The 23249-nt window shown below is 38.7% G+C and overlaps 1 protein-coding gene across 1 annotated transcript in view; it reads left to right on the forward strand.

Annotated features, from left to right (window-relative positions):
• The window catches only part of LOC124555932, a 72254-nt gene extending 51166 nt beyond the window's left edge, over positions 1-21088 (forward strand). The window contains exons 4-5 of the mRNA XM_047129985.1: positions 690-812; positions 19876-21088. Coding sequence (XP_046985941.1) covers positions 690-812; positions 19876-20299 — 547 coding nt within the window. The 3' untranslated portion in view covers positions 20300-21088. The remainder of the gene's footprint in view (positions 1-689; positions 813-19875) is intronic.
• The last annotated feature ends 2161 nt before the right edge of the window (positions 21089-23249 follow it).

Below are 23249 nucleotides of genomic sequence, written 5' to 3' on the forward strand. Positions count from 1 at the left end.
TGTTGCAGGTACTGTACGGGCCTTTCTGGATACAGAAAGTGTTCGACTGCTGCCCTGGCCAGCACATTCTCCAGATCTGTCACCAATTGAAATCGTCTGGTCAATGGTGGCCGAGCAACTGGCTCGTTACAATACGCCAGTCACTACTCTTGATGAAGTGTGGTATCGTGTTGAAGTTGCATGAACAGCTGTACTTATACACGCCATCCAAACTCTGTTTGACTCAATGCCTAGGCGTATCAAGGCCGTTATTTCGGCCAGAGGTGGTTGTTCTGTGTACTGATTTCTCAGGATCTATTCACCCAAATTGCGTGAAAATGGGATCACATGTCAGTTCTAGTGTAATATATTTGTCCAATGAATACCCGTCTATGATCTGCATTTCTTCTTGGTGTAGCAATTTTAATTTCAATGTAGCTTTGTTGCTTAGTTTTGCTGTTGTGTTACTATTGTATCCATTGCCTCTAGAGGAATCTGCAACAAATGAAACAGATTGCAGCAAGAAAGTGGCGTCCGAATTTCTAAAACGAATATTTATATATTTGCTGCTGATGGTGGCCATGCATACAAACTTGTTACTTACGTTACGTTCACAGGAAGAAAAGTGGTCAAAGTCTATTACAACATAGATACTTGGTGCAGGATTTGACAGCGTCGGATGTTTGTACATAAGGCACTACTGTCTGCAGGCCTGGCGCGCGCTGGGAGTCGCAGAGGGAGCTGCAGGGGGCGGACGGGGATGCAGAGGGCACGCGCACGGGCACCGGGGACCTGCTGCTCGACGCCGCCGACCTTACGCGCTTCCAACGCCCGTAAGCCGCTGCACTGCTCATCCACACAGACAGTTACTCAATACATTACTCGCAGGGACAAGGGCAAATTTCTCACCTTGGCACCGAGATGACTTGACATTTAGGATTATTTTTGTTCATATTAACTTGAGACATTTGGACGGTCTATTCTCAGTTTGAATATAATGAATTTCCTTGAGACAGAGAAGTTGCTGTCCATGCATCAGCACGGCTTTAGAAAGCATCGCTCCTGAGAAACGCAACTCGCCCTTTTTTCACATGATATCTTGCGAACCGTGGATGAAGCGTATCAGACGGATGCCATATTCCTCGACTTCCGGAAAGCGTTTTGTGGTGTGCGTACTGTGAGACCTTCGGTACACACACCATCAGATTATTTGACTTGTCGCGCTAACGAAGTGGGCGAGTGTTAGCAATATGTCCCGTGGTCTTATCGTGGTGTGTTTATCTTCTGCCGTTAGGTCAGACGATAGAAATGCCACTTGCACGCTCAGAGTAGCAGACTGACGGTGACCAACTTTAAACAGAACCTGATTAATTTTCACACACATTTATTAAAATAATAAAAAGCATAAAACTACTGAACTTGATTCTGGATGCTGTTTACAATTGACAATCTGAAGTTCCTTTGGCCTTGGTACGTTAATCTTATTCTCACGTATCTCTGATACTTGACAAAGTGCCTATTCATTTATGTTCATGGCTATGTACAGGAATATGATAATCTTATTAGGCGCAGACTGAAATTTGACTACAGACTAAGGCAGACTAATGCAGACCGACTAATCGGAGGTCTGTAAACTCGTTATAATATCTCACGTTCAGGTATCACTGCGAGAGTGTGATCCGCGAGGAGAAAATGTTCTACGTTAGCAGCAATCTCATTGGCTGCATTACATATTAATACGCGCATCGACGGAAGCAGAATTTGGTCCGTCTCTAAGACAGCGCCATCTCGTAGTGCGGAGACGGACGAGCGCTGCGCCTGCGCTGTTGTGCTTAGCGGGGCGCGCTCTATTGGGCAAGTTGTGTACGCGCTGACTATGCGGAACTATGTACACAACACGTTTGACTTGGTGCCCCACTGCAGAGTCCTAACTAAGGCACGAGCATATGGGATTGGTTCCCAAGTATGTGAGTGGCTCGAAGACTTCTTAAGTAATAGAACCCAGTATATTGTCCTCGATGGTGAGTGTTCATCGGAGGTGAGGGTATCATCTGGAGTGCCCCAGGGAAGTGTGGTAGGTCCGCTGTTGTTTTCTATGTATTTAATTGATCTTTTGGATAGGGTGGATAGCAATGTGCGGCTGTTTGCTGATGATGCTGTGTGTACGGGAAGGTGTCGTCGTTGACTGACTGTAGGAGGATACAAGATGACTTGGACAGGATTTGTGATTCGTGTAAAAAATGGCAGCTAACTCTAAATATAGATAAATGTAAATTAATGCAGATGAACAGGGAAAAGAATCCGGTAATGTTTGAATACTCCGTTAGTAGTGTAGCGTTTGACACAGTCATGACGATTAAATATTTGGGCGTAACATTGCAGAGCGATGTGAAGTGGGTCAAGCATGTAATGGCAGTTGTGGGGAAGGTGGATAGTCGTCTTCGTTTCATTGGTAGCATTTTGAGAAGATGTGGTTCATTTGTAAAGGATACCGCGTATAAAACACTAATACGACCTATTCTTGAGTACTGCTCGAGCGTTTGGGATTCCTATCAGGTCGGATTGAAGGAGGACATAGAAGCAATTCAGAGGCTGGCTGCTAGATTTGTTACTGGTAGGTTTGATCATCACGCGAGTGTTACGGAAATGCTTCAGGAACTCGAATGGGAGTCTCTAGAGGAAAGGAGGCGTTCTTTTCGTGAATCGCTACTGAGGAAATTTAGAAAACCAGCATTTGAGGCTGACTGCGGTACATTTTTACTGCCGCCAACTTACATTTCGCAGAAAGACCACAAAGATATGATAAGAGAGATTAGGGCTCGTACAGAGGCATATAGGCAGTCATTTTTCCCTCGCTATGTTTGGGAGTGGAACAGGGAGAGAAGATGCTAGTTGTGGTACGAGGTACTCTCCGCCACGGACCGTGTGGTGGATTGCGGAGTATGTATGTAGATGTAGATGTAGACATGCAGCATCTAAGTTTACATCTACGTACATACTCCGAAAGCCACTGTACGGTGCGTGGCGGAGAGTACCCCATACCTTTCCTAGTCCTCTCGCAAACAGAGAGGCATAAACGACTATCTAAATGTTCCGTACGAGCCCTAATTTATCTTGGCTTAGTGTTTCTTACGGGAAATTTTCGTTGGCAGAAGCAGAATCGTTGTGCAGTCAGCTTCAAACGTCGCTTCTCTACATTTTCTCAATAGTGTTCCTCGAAAAGAAAATTTCCTTCCCTCCAAGGATTCTCATTTAAGTTCCCGAAGCATCTCCGTAACACTTGTGTGTTTTCCGAACCTACCGATAACAAATCTAGCAGCCCGCTGCGGATTTGCTTCGATGTCTTTCTTTAACCCGACCTGTTGTGAATCTCAAATACTCGAGAAGTGCCGAAGAGTAGGCCACACTACTACCTTGCATGCAGTTTCCGTTACAGATAAACGAAATTTTCCCAATATTCTCCCAGAAATCGATGCCTGTCGTTCGCCTTCCCTACCATTATCCTTACATGCTCGCTCCATTTAGTAGTAAGTGGGTACGTAGGGTACTCTCCGGTGGTTTCTAATAGACCAACCTCTTTCCAACGAATTAACTAGTTTTTGATTTTGACTGGTTTAATCAACCGTTTTACACTCGGAACATAGGCTAATATCGATAGAACTCAAGGTGGGTGATACGTTTTACCCGAGTATGTGTTGACTACAGTATTTAATTTAACACTTCAACGTAATTTTGTACTAAAAGTTGGTTTTAGATATGCTGAAATTAATTGTAATGTATTCAAATTTATCATAAATACCATACTGCCAGCAAATAAAAAAACTTCACCACTTAGTCTTTGATATATTCCATCTACTTTTTGTAAATCTTGTGTTAAAAATGTTAACGAATTAGTTATCAGCTGGGCGGCGCCCAAAGGTTGCTGTGATTTCATCCACATCCACTTTTTTTTTAAATATATAAAACTCTGTTCACAAATAAGAAGTGGACAAACTTCTTAATTTGACATAAAGATTCAGTTTGTTCAGATGAAACAACAGGGATTTTTTTTTGGCTGTGGTGGTATCGATACTTTTTTACTGTCAAGGTTTGAATAGCATAGATACCATCCTGAAATGATTCTGAATGTGAACCATTACAACATGGATACATAATTGCTCCATCAACATCTGTATGATCTAAACTAAATATGTGACCAATTTCATGAACCAAAACTTCAAATATATTTGTTTTATCTTTTGGTGTATTCCTATCAATCTCCAAGTACCACCGCTCTTCATCAGCCATACGTATTTCCAAAGGATTATTAATCATAATTGAGAAAAGCACATGACCTAAAAATGGGCTTTTCCATGTAGCTCCTTTGGACAACAGCGGCCATATATTTCGTGCTTATGTACATGTATTGCATCTGTAATTAAAATGTCAGGATAACTAAAGATGACACTGAATGTCAATATACTTTTGCCATTGATGAAATGCTGCCATTGTTATTTGTGATAACTTCTTAGATGCCCCTTTATGATTCTATTCTAATTTTTCTTATTCCATTTGTACATAGTAGTCCTGGAGTCAGTATTTATATCTTTTACGCCATAACAAGGCTTATTCATAGAATTTCAAGTTTCTTCAGTTTACTCAGCAGTTATTTCAAGACCATATGTTTCCTGAAATATAAATAATGCAACAATAAATTCATTTTCACTCACTAAAGTAAGTTTTGTATCATCCTGCTTACCCAAGCAGCCATAATCACTCAAATATCTCATTGCTTTATTTCTGTCATCCAGAATCGCTATTTTTACAAACAACAGTAGCAGAAGTACCTTCATTTATATAGACTTAAAATATTATAAGATTACTCTAAAACTGTCTATTTTGGATGTACTGAGAGGAAACGAAAAATCGAATATATTTATTGATGAACCTGATCTATACAAAAAAATTTTAATAATCATAAAAATCTAGTAAAAATATGTTTATTAAATGGAATCAGTCACCGACATGGCACAGTGTAAAAGCTACTTCAACAGCTGCTTCATCCACAACAAGCTTTCACATAATAGTGAGTGTGTTATAGTTACTGATGAACAAAGTAATCCATGGTTTCAAGCTTAAGATGTTGCTGTAATTTTAGAATGTAAAAGATAGGTAAAGCTTTCAAACACATAGACGAAGATGACAAAATAATTTATGAAAATTTATGGCCTTTCAATTTGGAAGTTCTAAATATAAAAAGAAATCCATTATTTATCAATGAGGGAGACCTGTATCCTTTAATTTTGAAATCTTAAAAAGAAGAACATAATCAGTTTTAAAAAATTGGCTACTCATGGAGTTGTACCGTCGATTCGTAAAAATGGAGAACATAAAATCAAAGAGTAAATCACTTACTTGGAAAATTTAAACAAAATCTGAGATGGAAGTATACAAGGCTTCAGAGAAGTAATTCATAATGCAATAGAAATAATAAATGAGATAAACAGATAAATTATTACCACATGTTGTTCCTCAACCAATCGATCAGAATTTAAACTAACTTTCATTCTTTTAAGATAATTTGACTACGAATATAATTATTATGTAATTAGTACACAAAGGAAAAATTTACAAATACAGTCATATATTATTTAAGATAGAGATCCTGACTTTAAAGGAATTTTAAGAATTAATTATGATCCTGCAGCAGCTGAAGCAGCTTTGGGGCTGCACCCTAATTCTATAAATTTGTTTCAGAAAATGAGAGAAAATTTACATATTATTTGCCATCACAAATGACTAATTATGTACCTGATCTCGCTCAACAACTTTTTTGAATTATGTTCTTTTAATAACATTGCTGCACCCTAAACAAGAAACATGTTCTGTTACCCATTCATCAACACAGTTTTTATGAAAAATTTGACTACATTTAGTTTCACAAATCAATAATTTCCATCAATTAATCATATCAAATGAACAACTGCTTCAGCAGCCTCCTGGCTGCACTATTTGCTACCTTCAGCTTGCTTGCGAATATTTTAAAATTTTTCAAAAATAACTTTATCTTAAAATTTTATAATGGAATGTTTGAACGAAATTTGTTTATGTGATACACCACCACAAATAAAACTGTATTGAAATTCTCTGATAAAATAGTGAGACAATTCTTCATTTTAAGCTGTAGTATCCTAATATAATTTATCTTGAAATTCTAGAATAAATCTGTAGATAATTCTAGCCCAACTGATATGCATTTCCAATTTAATTTGTCTTAAAACTCTTACACAAATCTTTAGATAAATTGGGACTATATGATGTATGATCCCAACTTACTTTATCTTAAAATTCTCTAATAAAGTCTTCGGATAATTGTTGATTACATGATATACTAAATGAATCTATTTTGTCTTGATATTCTCTTATAAAATCCTCATACATTTTTTATATCTCTATATATATATATTACTAATTCACTTTATCTTGAAATTTTCTACTAAAATCTTCAGATAACCACAGAACTTATTTTGAAGTTCTGTTATGAAGTTTTCAGATATTTCACAACACCTTAGTATGTATTCCCAACTTAATTTAACATGAAATTATCTCATAAAGTTTTGAGGCAATTTATAAAATGGTGATTTTATATACTTCCATGCTACTTCATCAAATGGATTTTCCTTTTTAACATAATCAACAGACATAACTGCACACATTTCATTTGTTAAATGCAATACATTGCCAACAGCTTAATTTCTCACACATAAGATGAATCATTTGAATAAGTTGTTGTTGTTGTTTAGCTTTTAGTTCATTAATCTCATCATTGTTACTTTATATTTGGTGCATTATTCTCATTGAGACGATCAATAAGTTGGTGTTTTCTCAGTACAGAATATCCTTTAATTCCTAATCGTTTTGCTCCAGCTTTTAATTCATTGACTTTAAGGGCTTGTAGGCTCTCCATTTAAAAGAATTATTTTTCATTAGAAAGATAAAAACTGACGTTTTCTGGAAGCCTGTAATTACGAAGATTTTGTGCTTTACTCATGATGGAATTATGGGGCCTTGTGTGGCAGATGCAGGTTCTCGGAACGTGAAACTTGGAAAACTAAACGAAATAAAAGAGTTCTTAAAGAGAATAATTATTACAAAACTTTTTCATTAAATGGCAGCTATCACAAGTACATCTGGCACAGCCCTAGGGCTGCCCAAAGCTATGGCTAATGCTCAATCAACTATGATGAATATATTTGACTATATGCAGAAAAGTCATTTGACAGTATCTGATGACCAAATATTTTTAGAAGTATGCCTGTCATTGAAAGACTAGAAAGGGATATTAATTAATCCAAATTTACTTTCTTCTATGGGATTTCTGAAGGACAGTCAGCGGTCAGAAAAATCGACCACTGTTTTTTTAAACAGGAAATAAAATTATAGAATTTATCTAGAAAAAGATAGTTACTTACAACTATAGATAATTTCAGATGCAGTCTTATGTTTTTGGATAACTCTAACGCTAAGGAAGTTAAAAAACATTATCTTAACCTAGAATAAACATTTCTCTCCTATACGGCCTACAGAAAAGAATATAAAGTCATTCACTCTTAACAGCAAGCTTAAGAATTTGAAAAGAAACAAAATAGAGGAAGAACAAAAACTACTACAACAGTTAAAAGATAAATATAAAGAATGACCACCACTAAAAAAAAGATACCTTATGCAGCAGAAATGAGAAAAGAACAGATCTTTTTACATTGTCACATCTAAGCAGTATGCCAAGGGAGATTATTTAGAAGTTGATGGTATAGTCTCTAAGATTATGTTTCAGGAAGATACTGTAATTACGACAGCAGAAGGCCTGAACAAGATAAAATATTTTATGTTAGCTAACATGAATGTACAAGTTATAAATTAGTAGAACATTTGCTTAATATTTATTTTGGTGTACACAGTTTAGAGAAAAGTAAAGAAACATAAAATATTCACTTTAACAGTCCATCATATTTTGTTGAGATATTATGTGAGCAATTCAATAATATTGTTGATGAAATAAATGAGAAGAGAAAAAAATGTTTGTGAAGAAATTTTGAAAGTGTCTCCTATAGAATTTGATTAAATTTTAATCAAGGAAGAAACTGAAGATTTACCAGTTATACTTGATAATTTGAATAGAGGAGAGATTTAACCAGTTGTTATTTTTGTGTACAACACTATGGTGGATAAAATGAATGTGCTTAGACAACCTCTAGAACTTCTTGAATCTAAAGGATATAAAATTCATGCAAAGCAAATGATGTGGTGGTTGGTTCATTGGTTGGCTGGTTGGTCTGGGGATAAGGGGACGAAACTGCGGGGTCATGAGTCCCTTTTTCCACAATCAAACAGGTTTCAGGCCAAAAACAATCCTAAAGAGAGTCAGGGAAAGTTAAGAGGCGTAAAACTAAATTGGAACCAGTGTGGAAGAGAAAACGAAAGAAGCTAACCAAAAGGAGAAAACGTACACTATAAGGAAAAAGTCGGGGAAGGTATTAAAATAATATAGCAGATGACCTATGCTAGCTATTCACACAAACAGGGAAGAATGAGCCAGCTGTTCTGTAACACACTAAAATCCCCAGCAGGGAAGATAAGGCTATAGTAGCACAGATAGGGAAAGGACAAACAACAAGGCAAACAAATAGCAAAGAAAGAGTGAGAAAGAGTTAAAATGGAGGGAGGCTGGAGGCCTGGGAAGGAAGGCCATACGCTCACCCTCACATAGTGTGATGAAAAAACCCCTTACCAATAATCGTAAAAGTGTATCAGCCATTGAGGTATGGTCTCTGGGCACTGTTGGTAGTGTGGCGGGAAGGTTACAGGTCCATTGCAGAGTGGCTATAACTAGGCAGTCCAGTATGATGTGAACAGAAAAGTTGGAACCACAGCAACACTGAGGATGGCCTCGCGATGGAAGAGGTGATCATAAGTCAGTCAAATATGGCTAATGTGGAGCCAGCAAAGGACAACAGAGTCCCTGGTGTGGCTCGCATGGATGACTGCAACACATTCGTCGTCTCCTTGATAACATGTAGTTTATTTGGTTACTCAGGGTGTGCCATTCAGTATCCAAGGTCGCGAAAACTTTACGGGGGAAAACCGATTGGAGATCAGTCTCTAGCGCGCCGATCTCTAGAGCTGGCTTACCAATAGTTTGTTTGGCCAGTCTGTCAACTAGTTCATTGCCTGGGCTCCTGACAGGTCTTGGGGTCCAACTGGGGGACTCTTGAATGTCTACTGTTTCTGAGGGCGTAGAGAGATCTCTCTATAGTCATTACCAAAGGATGGCGAGAGAAGCACTGGTCGAGAGCTTCTAGGCTAATGCCAGCAGCGCTTTTCTTTCAGCTGATGAAGATGGTGAAGTCAAGCTAAGTAGACATCGAAGACCAGTCCCAAAAAGCAGTTAGACTCCACTACATGAAGTAGCTGACTGTTGAGTTAAAGTACCAGATTATTGTGGACAGTACGATGGCGACAGAAGTGCATGACGCAATTCTTGCCGGTTGAAAACTGAAAGCTCTGAGTGACGGCTCGTGACTGCGCCTTTAGTATGGCTCTCTGCAGTCGACTTTCAGCCAGACCACTAGAAGAGGATCAGAAGAAGATACAAAAATCGTCAGCATATAGGAAGGGAGATACCAAGGAGCCCACTGCTAGTGCAAGACCATTAATGGCAATTAAAAAGAGTGGGATACTCAGGACGGAGCCCTGTGGGACCGCATTCTCTTGAATATGGGGTGAACTAATTTGAAGTCTGAAGATGTGGAGTCACGAGAAGTTCTGTAAAAGAATTGGGAGCAGACCCTGGAGGCTCCACTTGTGCAGAGTAGTCAGAATGTTGTGCCACCAAATGGTATCGTCGGCTTTCGTCAGGTCAAACAAGACGGCAATAACCGATTGGATGGGTGTTCTGGCACATGGGGTGTGTCAGGACAGTTGGCATGGACACTGAGAAATTTCCATTCACTGAAGGGAGTATTATATGACTCAGAATGGGGTGGAATAAAAGGTAGGTGTTGTCGTTCCACCTGCTGTTTGAGGAGACGAAAGGCAATGCGGTAATTCTCAGATGCAGAGGTGCAAGCATACGCTCAGCAAGATGCCCTGCGATTAAGTTTGGATTGGCAGATACAGCTGCATCTGTGAAAATTCCAGGTACACCTGCAGGCGTCTGGTATCCCTAAAGGCATCATGTATTGGTCCAAGCCCTGGAAGTAGAGATTTGTTATCCAATGGTGGAGATGTATCGTTTCCAACACTCCCACTTCCGTTGTTTGATGAGTAGGCAGACCTGTGCACGGAGCTGTCTGAAGGCAATGAGTTTCTAAAGGCTCTACAGGAGCAGGTTGCTATTACAACATTGGAGTGCCCACCTATGGTCGATAATGGCAGCAAAGATTTCCTGCGAACCCCCAAGTCACTGACTTCCACTGGGGCAACGTGAGGAACAAGGGACTGCCGCTTGATCTGTGGCAACAATGGTAGTAGTGATGGTATGGATCACATCAACGATTTTGCCGAGCAGCAGAGATTCAACAGTATCGTAGGTGAAAGCATTTGAGTCAGCCTTGGTAAGAGTCCATCTGGGCAAGCATCCATGTGAGTGACGCTGGAGTAGGGACAGAAAGAGTGGAAAGGGGTCACTACCACACAAGTCGTCGTGAGCTCTCCAGTGGATAGACAGTAGAAGACCAGGACTGCAAACCAAATGATCAAAGGCCATGTATGTGCCATATGCCACAATGAAATGAGTGAGGGTACCTGTATTAAGGAGGCAAAGGTCGAGTCGAGTTAGTAGATCCTTGGTGTCTTTACTGTGGCCAATAATCTTGGGTCCACCCCACAAAGTGTTATGGCCGTTAAATCACCCAGAAGAAGAAAAGGTTGAGTGACTTGTGAAATTAGTGCAGGCAATATGTGGTGCGGCACTTCACCATCTGGAGGAAGGCAAATGTTATACATGGTAATTTTCTGCATTGTCCTTACCCAGGAAGCCACATATTCTAAAGGTGTCTGAAGGGGCACAGATTCGCTACAGAGATATGGTCATAGATACAGACTCCACCTGACAGTCTGTCATACTTACAACAGATTTGTAGTACCCCCAGTAGCTATGAAGGGCATGGCCCACATTGCAGAAAACACGTTTCCTGTAGGACAAGGCAAAAATCAGGTGTAACACTTTAGAGCTTTTGTAACTCAGCCAGGTGGGAGAAAAAACAGCCGCAATTCCACTGGAGGATGACGCTTTCTGTCATTGGGGTAGGCAGGATGGGACCAAGGATGCGCATTACGCCTCAGGACCAACTGCTGCCACCAGCTGTGTGCCTGCATCCATTACCATTGCATCTGAGGCGTCGGGAAGATTTAGGTCCTCAGGGGATGCCAGAATCTCCCTCCTCTTCAGACGCAGGGCTGTTACAGAATGGTTGTGTGGGGGCAACCAGAGTCTCCCATTTCCTAACAGATTTTTTCTTTGTCTGTTTCCCTCTCACCAGTTTTTGGGGGCTTGCTCAGAGGGCATCTCTGAAGTAGCTTCAGGGACAGAGGGAGACTGTGAAGCCCTTTCACCAGCAGCTAATGGCTCCTTCAGCAACTGGCTGGTGTCTTGCTTCACCACAGCAGAAGTCATGGAAGGGAAAGTCCCGAGGTACCTCTTCCTTGCAAGAGCAGCCGGAGGAGGCTGTAGCTCTTCTGGCAGAGGGGTGGGGACCGATGTCCCTAATGGCTGGAGGGGCGTTGTTCCCAGAGTAGATGTTAGAGGTGCAATGGGAGGAGGAGTGCTCCAACCAACAAGAGGGAAAGCGTGATTTGGAGGCCCTAAGGGTTCACTGTTTCAATTGTTGGTGTTACCAATTCCAGACAGGGCGATGTCGCCATAGCGACAGCATAGGAGGGTATCATGTGCAAGGGGTGTATGCTGCCTTATTTCCGTCTTGCCTCTGTGTAGGTCAGCCTATACAGCTTCATATATTTCATTATTTCCCTCTCTTTCTGAAAACCTGTGCAGTCATGCGAATGGTGCTCTCTGCAGCTGACACAAACGGGAGAAGGGCCACAAGGAACATTGGTGTGTGCTGGGAGTCCAGATTCCCAACATGTGGGGCTGGTGTGACAATGAGAGGACAGGTGCCCAAATTTCCGACACTTTTAAGCACCACATATGGGGAGGAACATAAGGTTTAACGTCACACCAGTTAACGTTTTCAGACAATGAAACACCTTCACAAGCCAACGTGAAGGCACTTGTAGCAACCCTGTTTACTGCTGGCCACTGTGGCCGAGCAGTTCTAGACGCTTCAGTCCGGAACCACACTGCTGCTACAGTCGCATGTTCGAATCCTGCCTCAGGCATGCATATGTGTGATGTCCTTAGGTTAGGTTTATGTAGATCTAAGTCTATGGGACTGATGACCTTACATATTAAGTCCCATAGTGCTTAGGGTCATTTGAACTATTTGAACCAACCCTTTATATTGGTGGTCAACTGTATGAGTATGAGAAGATATGTACAGAATGTAGCGCCCTGGACCATATTTACGCTCTTATGATGGGGTGGGAGGGAGGGATTGTGGAGACCGGAACAGCACCCAGCTTGTAATGCATGTGGCTGGGTGGGAGATGTTTGTATGTAGACCAACCCATTCCTCATTTTCGATATTCCCGGCGCTTCCTCGAACTTGTATTCCAAGACAGAAGCATTGTTGTTAAAAAGGATTCCCCATCAGACGTGTCGCAATCTAAGTATTGAGGAGAATACTTCGTTTTCATGGTCATGAGCCCTGCGTCCCTCTCATGGTGTAGAGTGGGATAGGAATGACTTGGAGTTGTTCCTCTCAGCATTATAGTGCTCCTTACCTTGCCTAGAGACCACTGTGGCCGATCGACCACCAGCATGAGATAATGTCATCTGCCTCATTGTGGTTCATCCACCCTGATGCCACCCACTCTGATCGGGGGCTCTCCCAAGAGGCGCCAACCTGCCACAGCAAAGGCCACATGGCATGATGGCCATTTCTGGGAGTCCTAATGACCCAAGAAGATTGGCATCTACTCCTTGGCATACATGGGAAGTTGGCAGCACTCATTGTGTTGTCAGTGGGCTGCGACCAAGAGGGTACCTGACGGCCCCACCTTAATGAACTGTCTGCCGTGCTGGATATTGGGTGTGGAGGAAACCAGTGTTGTAAAGGGGCTGAAAGATGACAGTGGACAATGGAAGAAGATGATGTACCACAGAAGGTGTTCTTGCCCAAATAGCTGAGGTACAGGTTTAATTGCAGAGCCATGACAATAAGAGGTACAGAAGATCTAATTGCACTGAGGATATATGGTGCACCACATAGTGCAACCTTCCCCAAATGGCCCACTGGCCTCGCATTCGGGAGGATGAAGGTTCAGTCCCGCGTCCGGCCATCCTGATTTGGGTTTTCCGTGATTTCCCTAAATCGCTCCAGGCAAATGCTGGGATGGTTCCTTTCAAAGGGCATGGACAACTTCCTTCCCCGTCCTTCCCTAATCCGATGAGGCTGATGACCTTGCTGTCTGGTTTCCATCCCCAAACAACCCAACCCCAACCCAAATCGCCCACACTTCTATAGTATTTTGAAAGTGTGAGGTCAGACCCTACAAGGGGACCATAATGAACCCAAATTCACAAATAGATTTTAAGTATCGAAAATATGTTTTTAAAGTATTCCAAAGCAACACAAAAATCGTATTCTCATCGTTGTTTGATTTATGAATTTAGAGACTATATCTTTATCATCATCTTCAGGATGATATACAGACAGAAAATAGGAAACTGTTAATTTTCTCACTCACAGTGTATACATTTATATATAAGAATTTTTACTAACAAAATATGAAAATTTAGGACCATCCATATTGGACAGCGTAACACATAATGAAAAATAACAAGAGGAAGAAGCTAATCCATAAAATAACATAACTTTTGTTTACCAGATTATTGTATGAATTATCAAATCCTAACAATTTAACATATACGTGATCTATCTTTCTCAACTAAATACACATCAGGATATTTTGTTTCGCTGTAACTCATACTCATAAAAATTTTCTTTTACTTCTTCACCACTTAATTTTTTAAATTTGTATGTGACCGGATGAGAATGAATAATATCTGCAATTCTGAAAATTTCTGTTGACAAATTAACTGAGTAACCTTTTTCAAAAAGTCGTTTAGGTTTACTGATTCTCACTCCATCTCCTATTTTAAATTTCGCTTAACCCTTAGATACAACAGTATCTGGCTTATAATGTTTTTCATAAACTTCTCTTGGCTTCACTTTTTTTATTGACTGCTTTGTCTTACTGTACTCATCAATTAACTTAGAAACTAAATCAATTCACTTATTACTACCTTGAAGACTAACTCCTGTCCACATCTTTTATTTAAGTCTTCTATTAAATCATTCCACAACAGAAGCTTCTAATTCTGTAAAAGGCGAATAGTGATTCATGCTCTAATTTTTTATAATGACTTGAAAGTCTTTATCATAGAATTATTTACCATTATCTGTTAGAAAATTTCTTGGCTTTTTCTCTCTAAATACTTTTTCCAAAAACATCATCCACATTCTTACCCATTTTAACTGGAACAGCCCAACGAATTTCGAAAAAAATGTCAATAACAGTTAATAAATATTCGTATCCTTTATTTATTTTTGCAATTTCTTTTAAGTTACCAGAATCCATTTCTGCTAGATCTGCTTGCCATTAATCATCTATACAAATAGTAATGACATTTGTTCTTTAAAAACTTTTCTCATTGTTTTATATAATTCATCCATAATTTTGTCACGAATATTAACAGTATTTGAAGGGGTGAAAGAATTTATCAGATCATCACCTACAAGATTTTTCAAGAAATTTTCTTTTCTCAATTTCACATAGTGTGCAAAAACCTTTACTCCCCTGTTTTTCATTTTTCATTGTTACTCTGTGAGGATTATGTGTGTCAGCAAATTTTTTACACTTCAAACAGTAGATCTGATCCATTTATATAGATTAAAAATTTAATAAATTTTGAATTGCTGTTCCATTCTATTATCATCATTTGATTCTAAAATCAGTTATCTGAACATGAGTAATTCACCAGAAACATGTATAGTTTTAACTGACTGATTTAGAGATATAAATATTTTATCTTTAAATTTCATTTCAAGTCATGGAGTATTGAGTTGTGTTTGATATAAAATTTACAATTCATTGATGTAATATCTTTTTACCTCTATTTTACAATCATTAGTTTCTAGGACACCATTTAAACTTACTCCAAATAAAATAAATCTCTTGATGTTTACATCAAACTCAAATGTGTAATTTAATAATTCATCACTCTTAACACACCTACTTTTCACTTTATGTATGTTACGGATTCTGTTTTGAAGATAACTTAATTTACTTACATGTGTTGTTAAATCAGTCGTTGAGAAATAATCTGTAAAATATTTTTCTACTTACTTTTTTGTAGACTAATTTGTAAAAGTGTTACAGTTGTCACTACAAAGTTGATTAAACCTTACTTTTAGTTATATTTTAATGACATAATTGCTGAATTGTGTTAGAATACTTGCATATTCCGGTCTTGTGACAAGATTCGATGATTATTTCTCTAAATATTGTTTGGTAACTGCATCATAACCGGTTACTGGAGCTTTTAAATCTACTAACCTTCTACATTTAAAATTGATGTATCCTTCATTTACTTGAAAAATTACTCATAATCTTTTTAAACACTTTGATTAAATTTTTTGATCTATTTTTGTTTCTAATCCATTTAAGTCTGTTTGTGGTTCATTAATCATTTCAGACTGCATCTCCAGCTTATTCCAAAAAAGGTCCATTAATTAAATTTAGATTAACACTAAACTTGCAATTTGCAGATAATGGATTTAATATAAGTATACACAAATGGCCACAAGTTACTCCATAAAAGTTTTGTATTCGTTGTTGATTACAGTACAGATAACTTGAACTAAAATGCTTAACCACTTCATTAGGAATACTTCTTCCAAATGAATGAAACACAAAATTTTTGTCTTTATTCTTATAATAACACAGATTGATATATGGTATGTGTTTGAGTTAGATAAAAGACGTTTGATTAAACTAATCAAAATCAAAAAATAGTTAATTCATTGAAAAAAGGCTGTACTATTAAAAATCATGTTGTTGCAAATGATGCACTCACTTACTACTACATTTCATATCGCTTTGCAACTCTATGCCCAGATATTTAAACGACAGGGTAGTATGAAGCAATGCACCACTAATGCAGTATTTGAACATTTTTTTCCTACTTTTGTTTTTCTACATTTAGAGCTAGCTGCCATGCATCACACCAACTAGAAGTTTTTCTAAGTCATCTTGTACCCTCCTAGAGTCACTCAACGACCGCTCCTTACCACACATCGTATTATCACAGCAAACAGCAGCAGCATAATAATATTAATAAGGTCTCATCTTAACCTCCAACATAGTTTTCTTTGCAATTCTTCTTAATGTAGTGTGTCTTATGCTTTTAATAAAATGGAATTATTCCTTTTGGACCTTTTCTCATGAAGGAAGATTTAAAAAAAGTGTAAAGCATAATAATTTTGCCATATGCGCGAACATTACCTAGTTTTCTCTTTATATGACGAGAAACGTATACCAGAGTGTGGATATAGTATTACTGAGCTCTACCAAAATAGAATGACATGTAAATGAAATAAAACACGCAGGTTCCCAGTGGTGCAAATGGAAGTGTATGTAAAGAAAATGCTTCTATCAGTAAAAACTTTCGGTGATGTTAACGGTCAGAATGGGAGCTAAAACCCTGTATATTCTGACATTTCAAAGATCATGCAATTGCACACCTATGCCTTAAGTATAAGCAGCATAGTTTCTCTTAATTCCTTGTAGGGAAGGTTTTTAAGCATACGTTCAAGCAAAAATTCGGATCTAAGTTTCATATCCCTGACACATTGCTATTACTCGTAATCATATCGTTAGCAACAAGAACAGTTTTCATATAAGTATACTAAATTGGAGTAAATACAGGATGTTTTCAAACTCGCTTCAAAGATTTTAAGGGCCTTTAGTGACACCCGAGCAGGTATTATTTTGTCATGTGATGCAGGAAATGTAAGAAAATGGTATAAACTCTTCCATTTCTGTTGGGTGAAAGAACGTTCGTAATATACTGTACCTCTGGAATTCCTTAGATTTTTTATCAAGTAACTTAGTTGGTATGAAGAAATGTGCATTATTCACATGTCACATTGTGTATTCGTTGTACAGTCTCAGGGCACTGGGCAGAACACTGTTCCCCTTCCATGACATTGATCACCATTGTTGTTAGCACATTATTTAGTTTATCACATATGTTTTGAAGACAGAGAATTTCAGAAATATACTATAACTCTTCCACACGAGTGGGACGCTTTATTTTGTGCTTGTGCCAGTAACACGGAAACAATTATTCTGAACACGACTTCTCATTCAAAATGATATATTCTGGCCCCCACTAAGAACCCTCATGGAATTTGATGGGAATATGAAACACAGTGAGCATTTGTACCAACTTCGTGAGCAAAGCTGCAGTATAGTAATTACGAGGGTTGGAACTTTAATAGTGTCAACTATTTATTTACAGCTCGTCCAAAATAGATAAGTGTTTCGAAGTTTTACCGACCAAAGTAGTCACCAGCATTGTGTATAACACATTGCCAGCGATGTGGAAGCCGTAGGACACTCCTAGCGGTACCAGTAGTGTTGAGAGTTCGAACGGTGCAGTCGATTGCTCGACGAATTTGTGGTAGTTCTGAGGCGAATGCTGTGAGGTGTCTCCTCCAGTTTAGAAATCGAGTTAAACTCACGAGGGCTTGAGTCACGGGAGTGCAGTAGATGGTATAGCACTTAGCAGCCCCATCAGTCAAACAAATCAGTAATAGCTTGCACTGTATGTGCTTGAGCATTGTCCTGCAAAATGATGCAGACAGTGTCACCACTTCTGTCTCTATGCTGTTCGTTTTTGGAACACAACCTACGACCAGCTTAGAGACAGAAGTGATGACACTTTCTGCAGGACCTAACCATCATTTTGCAGGACAATGCTCAAGCACATGCAGTGCACGCTATTACTGATTTGTTTGACTGATGGGTCTCCTGCACTCCCCTGACTTAAGCCCTCATGAGTGCAACTCGATTTCTAATCTGAAGGAAACACTTCACGACATTCGTTTCAGAACTGTTACAAATTCGTCGGGCAAGAGACCGCGCCGTTCGAACTGTCAACACAACTGGCAGTGCTGAGAGTATCCTACGACTTCCACATCGCTGGCAACGGGTTATACACAATGCTGGTGACTACTTTGACGGTTAGTAAAACTTTGAAACACGTATCTATTTTGTGCGAGCTGTAAATAAGTAGTTGCCACTATTAAAGTTTCAACCCTTGTATATTTTTATTGTTTCCAGCCATTATACCTCAGGTCAGATTTCAGTTATGTTTATCATGTACATAATATCACAGACAAACAACTGAATGAAGCAGAAACGCAATTGTTAGAAAGACACCTCAAGTACAAGACCAGCAGCAACAGACAAAAATACGTAAATATTAGGGAAAGCCTGGGCTCCTCTCGCCCTGCCCCCTCCCCCTGCGGAAGATACTTGAGATCTACTAACACAGTCGACATTCACACCAGAAAACTCTCCGTCAATACAAACAGTACAATACAACAGAAATTAATAACAGTGACAGAATAGAAAGATATATGGAATTGATTAGGAATATATGAATTAAAGTTTAATAATTACAACTCCAACTATAACAGGGCACCCGCAAGAAATTTTTATATCAAGTACAAAGAACGCATAAAGACACTGACTTACATCGAACATCTAACAGAAGAAAATCACCTCCACACTATGATTAAAACATTTATTGCAGTCCCATGCTAAAATACTAAAATAAACTTCCAAGAAGAGGTTTTCACACAGACAGCCATAAATAAAAATGTATATGCTCATTGACAAAAAAATCAATAACAGTACATGATTAGAATAAATTCACAGCTTGCAATAAAAAATTTGAAAAATAATAAAACACGCACACACACAGAGTGAGAGAGAGGGCGGGGGAAAGGGAGGGAAGACTATCCAGACTGTTATACCTCCGACCAGCCAACCCTCACCATCACAAAATCCCACTCCGCCGCTACCCTCTACAAGTCACATGATCCCTCAGTCAACCCTGTATCAAACGCGTTATAGTGACACACATCCAACTATAAACTTACACTGTGTCATGTAGTGTCTATACTAGAGCCAATGGGCACCCAAAAAAAATAAGAAACGTAAAAGTAAGCGATGAATCACAACCATATTACTGCAGACAGTAAGATAACCTAAATGCAGTGTCGTGTCAGGAAATACTACAAGTGTCGTAACAAATGATGTACAGTAAAACGATTATGTTTTGTTTTATAGGCCACTGATGATGCCAAATACGAACAGGAGAAACATGTTTGGTTGAAAACAAAATAAACATTCACCTGAAAACAACAGATAATATGTATCCTAATCCATGAGATAATCACAATTACAGTAACTGTTTCTATATACATAACTGAAATCATCATTCACGGCAGGGCACCATAGCACTAAGAACCTGGAAAGTGTGTTAAATTAAACATACTCGGGAACTAGCAGTCTGTTCAAATTCCTGGTTTACTTTCTCTCTGTGTCTTTAAATCTTTTTTGCGCTGCATTATCTAACTTACATGCACACATTGTTTTAAGTAGTTTCACTTAATCAAACATGCAGACTCCAAGTATTCTGGTACCTTGATAACTATGTTGCAGAAACTCCGGGAAGTCACTGAGGTTTCCATACAATTCGGAGAGTCCAGAGCATCAACATAAGCTGCTGGGAGACACGCTATATGGAGAAGCTCACGTTTTCAACAACGGTGATCGCGGCAGACGAGGAAGGAAAATGAAGTTTCCGTCAAGAGACGAAGTTGACGAAAATTCTGGATACATAAACGACGTTCAAGATATAGAAGAAGGTGTGCGCTTTACCTCTTTCGGCGCCAGCAACTTGAAAGAGAAGGGAATCAAATTCCCGACATTTTCAGCCGAGACGGAGGGCTACATTCCAGCTGTCCAGTCTGTTACCGGACAACAGCCCAGGGACCACAGCCTAAGTAAGGGCTTTAAATTCCCAGACATAGAAGACGACCACCACCAAGAAGAATACAGTTATGTTGCAAAAAGGAACAGTTAATTCAAGCCGTTACTTACCATATGGTCAATGGACAAGATAACGTCTCAAATGTTCTGCATTTGTGCATACAGAACTATTCAAAAACATCAATATTTTTAAGTTTGCAGTATGAAACCTAGAAATAGGGCTCTTCTTTTCTGACATATATCGTCATCACATCTACTTAGACGACAGCAATGAGCTTAAGTATCAAAGGAAGCGACATCCTTAACCAGTGAAGTTATTCAGTTTCTAGTAAGTGAGAATTGTTGTACACGCTCGTTCTTTGTCAATGATATAACTTAATGAAAGTTCTGTTACATTTAGACACAGTATCTCCGTAATCAATATAGCAATTTACTCCTCCTTAATAACGTAGTTTTAAAAGAAGCAGCTCGAGGGAAAAGAGAATGAAATTTAAAAACTGGTTGTCACACGAATGTGGTTTATGGGTCAGTTTAAGTCTATGTTATTTGTCAGAGACTTTTGACCACAAAAACGAACAGATAAACGTGTGATTCTTACTGCTTTGCCAACTGAAGCTGCAACCATTCCACAGTTAGAGGATTCTTCATGTACATTCCATACATGTGGTTAAACTTTGATTTAGAGAACTTTAATCTTTTTGGAAACCTTATATTAAATTCCGTTTGTCCATTTGGTTGTCAGATAGCCAGTTGAGCAGAGAGTAGCGGTTTACCAGCCACTGAATGGTGCTACGAAATACCTAGTGTTGTAACATCCCTAGCTTTGGTGTTAGGTGGTTTCCGTCAGCTTGATGAAACTATAATCATGCGGTTCCGAAGGTGAGGCACGCATTTTTGTATTTCTTTCCCCTTTTTTTTTTTTTTTTTTTTTTGGTAAACTGAAACAACTGGCATGCACAACCAGAAATTACCTGTAAATATGTAATATATTCATTGTGTAACGGTAATTAATTTATTTAACTTTTTGTACATAATAGTCTGACATTTATTTTGTAATAATAAAGTGTACGCTCATAGGCTAGGAACTACATTTGTAATACCTCATCACTGTAACTTCTATAGAACTGAACATTTCAAAGTTATATGCGTTGTATGTAACTGACGTATACAAGAAGTGTATTTTTTCATTTGTTTACTTGTACAACATTTATCAACCCCTATATTCTTCTCCGCTATCACAGTTCACAATTTTCAAACACTTTGTGTGAATGGAAGTGGTGTATGGTAACGTAGGGAAAAGTGCAATTTAATCTTACACCCTTACGTAAACCAATGGAAACATATTTTTTGTCTCTATTGGACGACGGGCCATTTAATTTTGATCGACTAGTCCGACAGATTAGGGAAGAAGTAAAGCAAAGGACATAACGGAAATAATGATGACAATGATTTGAAGAATCAGACAGTGAATAAATGTGACATAGTTAATAATACTATCACTTGCTATTTAATAGTCATATTCATCATTAATTAAAATGACGCGGTAGCCGCTTCGTTTCCGAAAACACATATTTAGAGCTACGAAACTCATCGTCAGGTATCATATAAGCATGATGTATTAACGGATTTTAGCAGCTCTCTGCATCTATTTTCTCTATATGCACAAAAATAAAGAAACATTCTTTCAGTGCAGGAATTCAGCACTCTCCTCTCATGTCCCGTGAGACGAATGTAGCCTAATGAATCTTTGACCATAGACTCAATAATGAGGAGCTTCTGGAATATGGAAATAAGTGAGGGATTTACGTATGGAAAACGACGAGCTGAATTAATTTCATGGAACCAATTTCGGCTAGTCTATTACATAACAGTATAAACAACATGTGAAAGCTTCTTCATATAATGTCACACACAACAATATTCAACATAATTCCCAGGTATGCGTTTCTGGCATGGTACCACGGTAGTCAAGCTCTTTAAGTATCAACTGAAGCCCTGACGATAAATCTGTGACTTTTAAATGTACATTGGCGAACAAAAGCCGCTGTTGGATAGAAAGCAGACGGTTCTCCAGTCTGACTTAACTTTACAAAATTTATTGTGTTACAGTACTAATACAGACCGTACAGTGGCACTGCACATTAATTTAAAGAGTTTCTATGCAAATAGTCTCCATTGCAATAGAGTGAGTTGTACAGTAGGAAGTTTTTAATTCAGTATTATCCTCCAATACTTTATGTACAAGTAATTTCATATACTCTGGATGGTCATTTACTACTTCTCCACCTACGTATTTCACTGAAATATCAAACGTTCCATAATATTTTAATTTTTACTTACACAACTATTAACAGCTGATACAGAGGGCGCAGTGGTAACTTCAACCATTTCTCTGGCTTTCGCCTCTAGCTCTGTAATAGTGCTTCAATATATTTTCTTATATCATTCTGAAATGATGGAATTTTTCTGAGTGTGCTGAAGCCTTTTTCTGAAATTACAAAACCTGCTCCGGAAAAACAAGAATTTTTCAAATGTGAAAACATGTTTCTAGGTACAACATTTTCATGTACCTAGGAAGTAATATCCCATTCACATTTTAAAATGTTGCAATCGAGAAAAACTTCTGAATACCATTTTTAACAGTCTATGTCTTTCACTATTAATCTATTACACACCAATAATTAATAACTAGGAGAATTATGATCAAAACCAGTTACTAGCTTGAAATATTTTTTAATTGAATCCGTTGTTGTTGCTGTTGCGGTCTTCAGTCCTGAGACTGGTTTGATGCAGCTCTCCATGCTACTCTATCCTGTGCAAGCTTCTTCATTTCCCAGTACCTACTGCAACCTACATCCTTCTGAATCTGCTTAGTGCATTCATCTCTTGCTCTACCTCTACGATTTTTACCCCACGCGCTGCCCTCCAATACTAAACTGGTGATCCCTTGATGCCTCAGAACATGTCCTACCAACCGATCCCCTCTTCTAGTCAAGTTGTGCAACAAACTTCTCTTCTCCCCAATCCTATTGAACACTTCCTCA

Source organism: Schistocerca americana, chromosome X (assembly GCF_021461395.2).
Source record: "Schistocerca americana isolate TAMUIC-IGC-003095 chromosome X, iqSchAmer2.1, whole genome shotgun sequence".
In the NCBI taxonomy this organism is placed as follows: domain Eukaryota; kingdom Metazoa; phylum Arthropoda; class Insecta; order Orthoptera; family Acrididae; genus Schistocerca; species Schistocerca americana.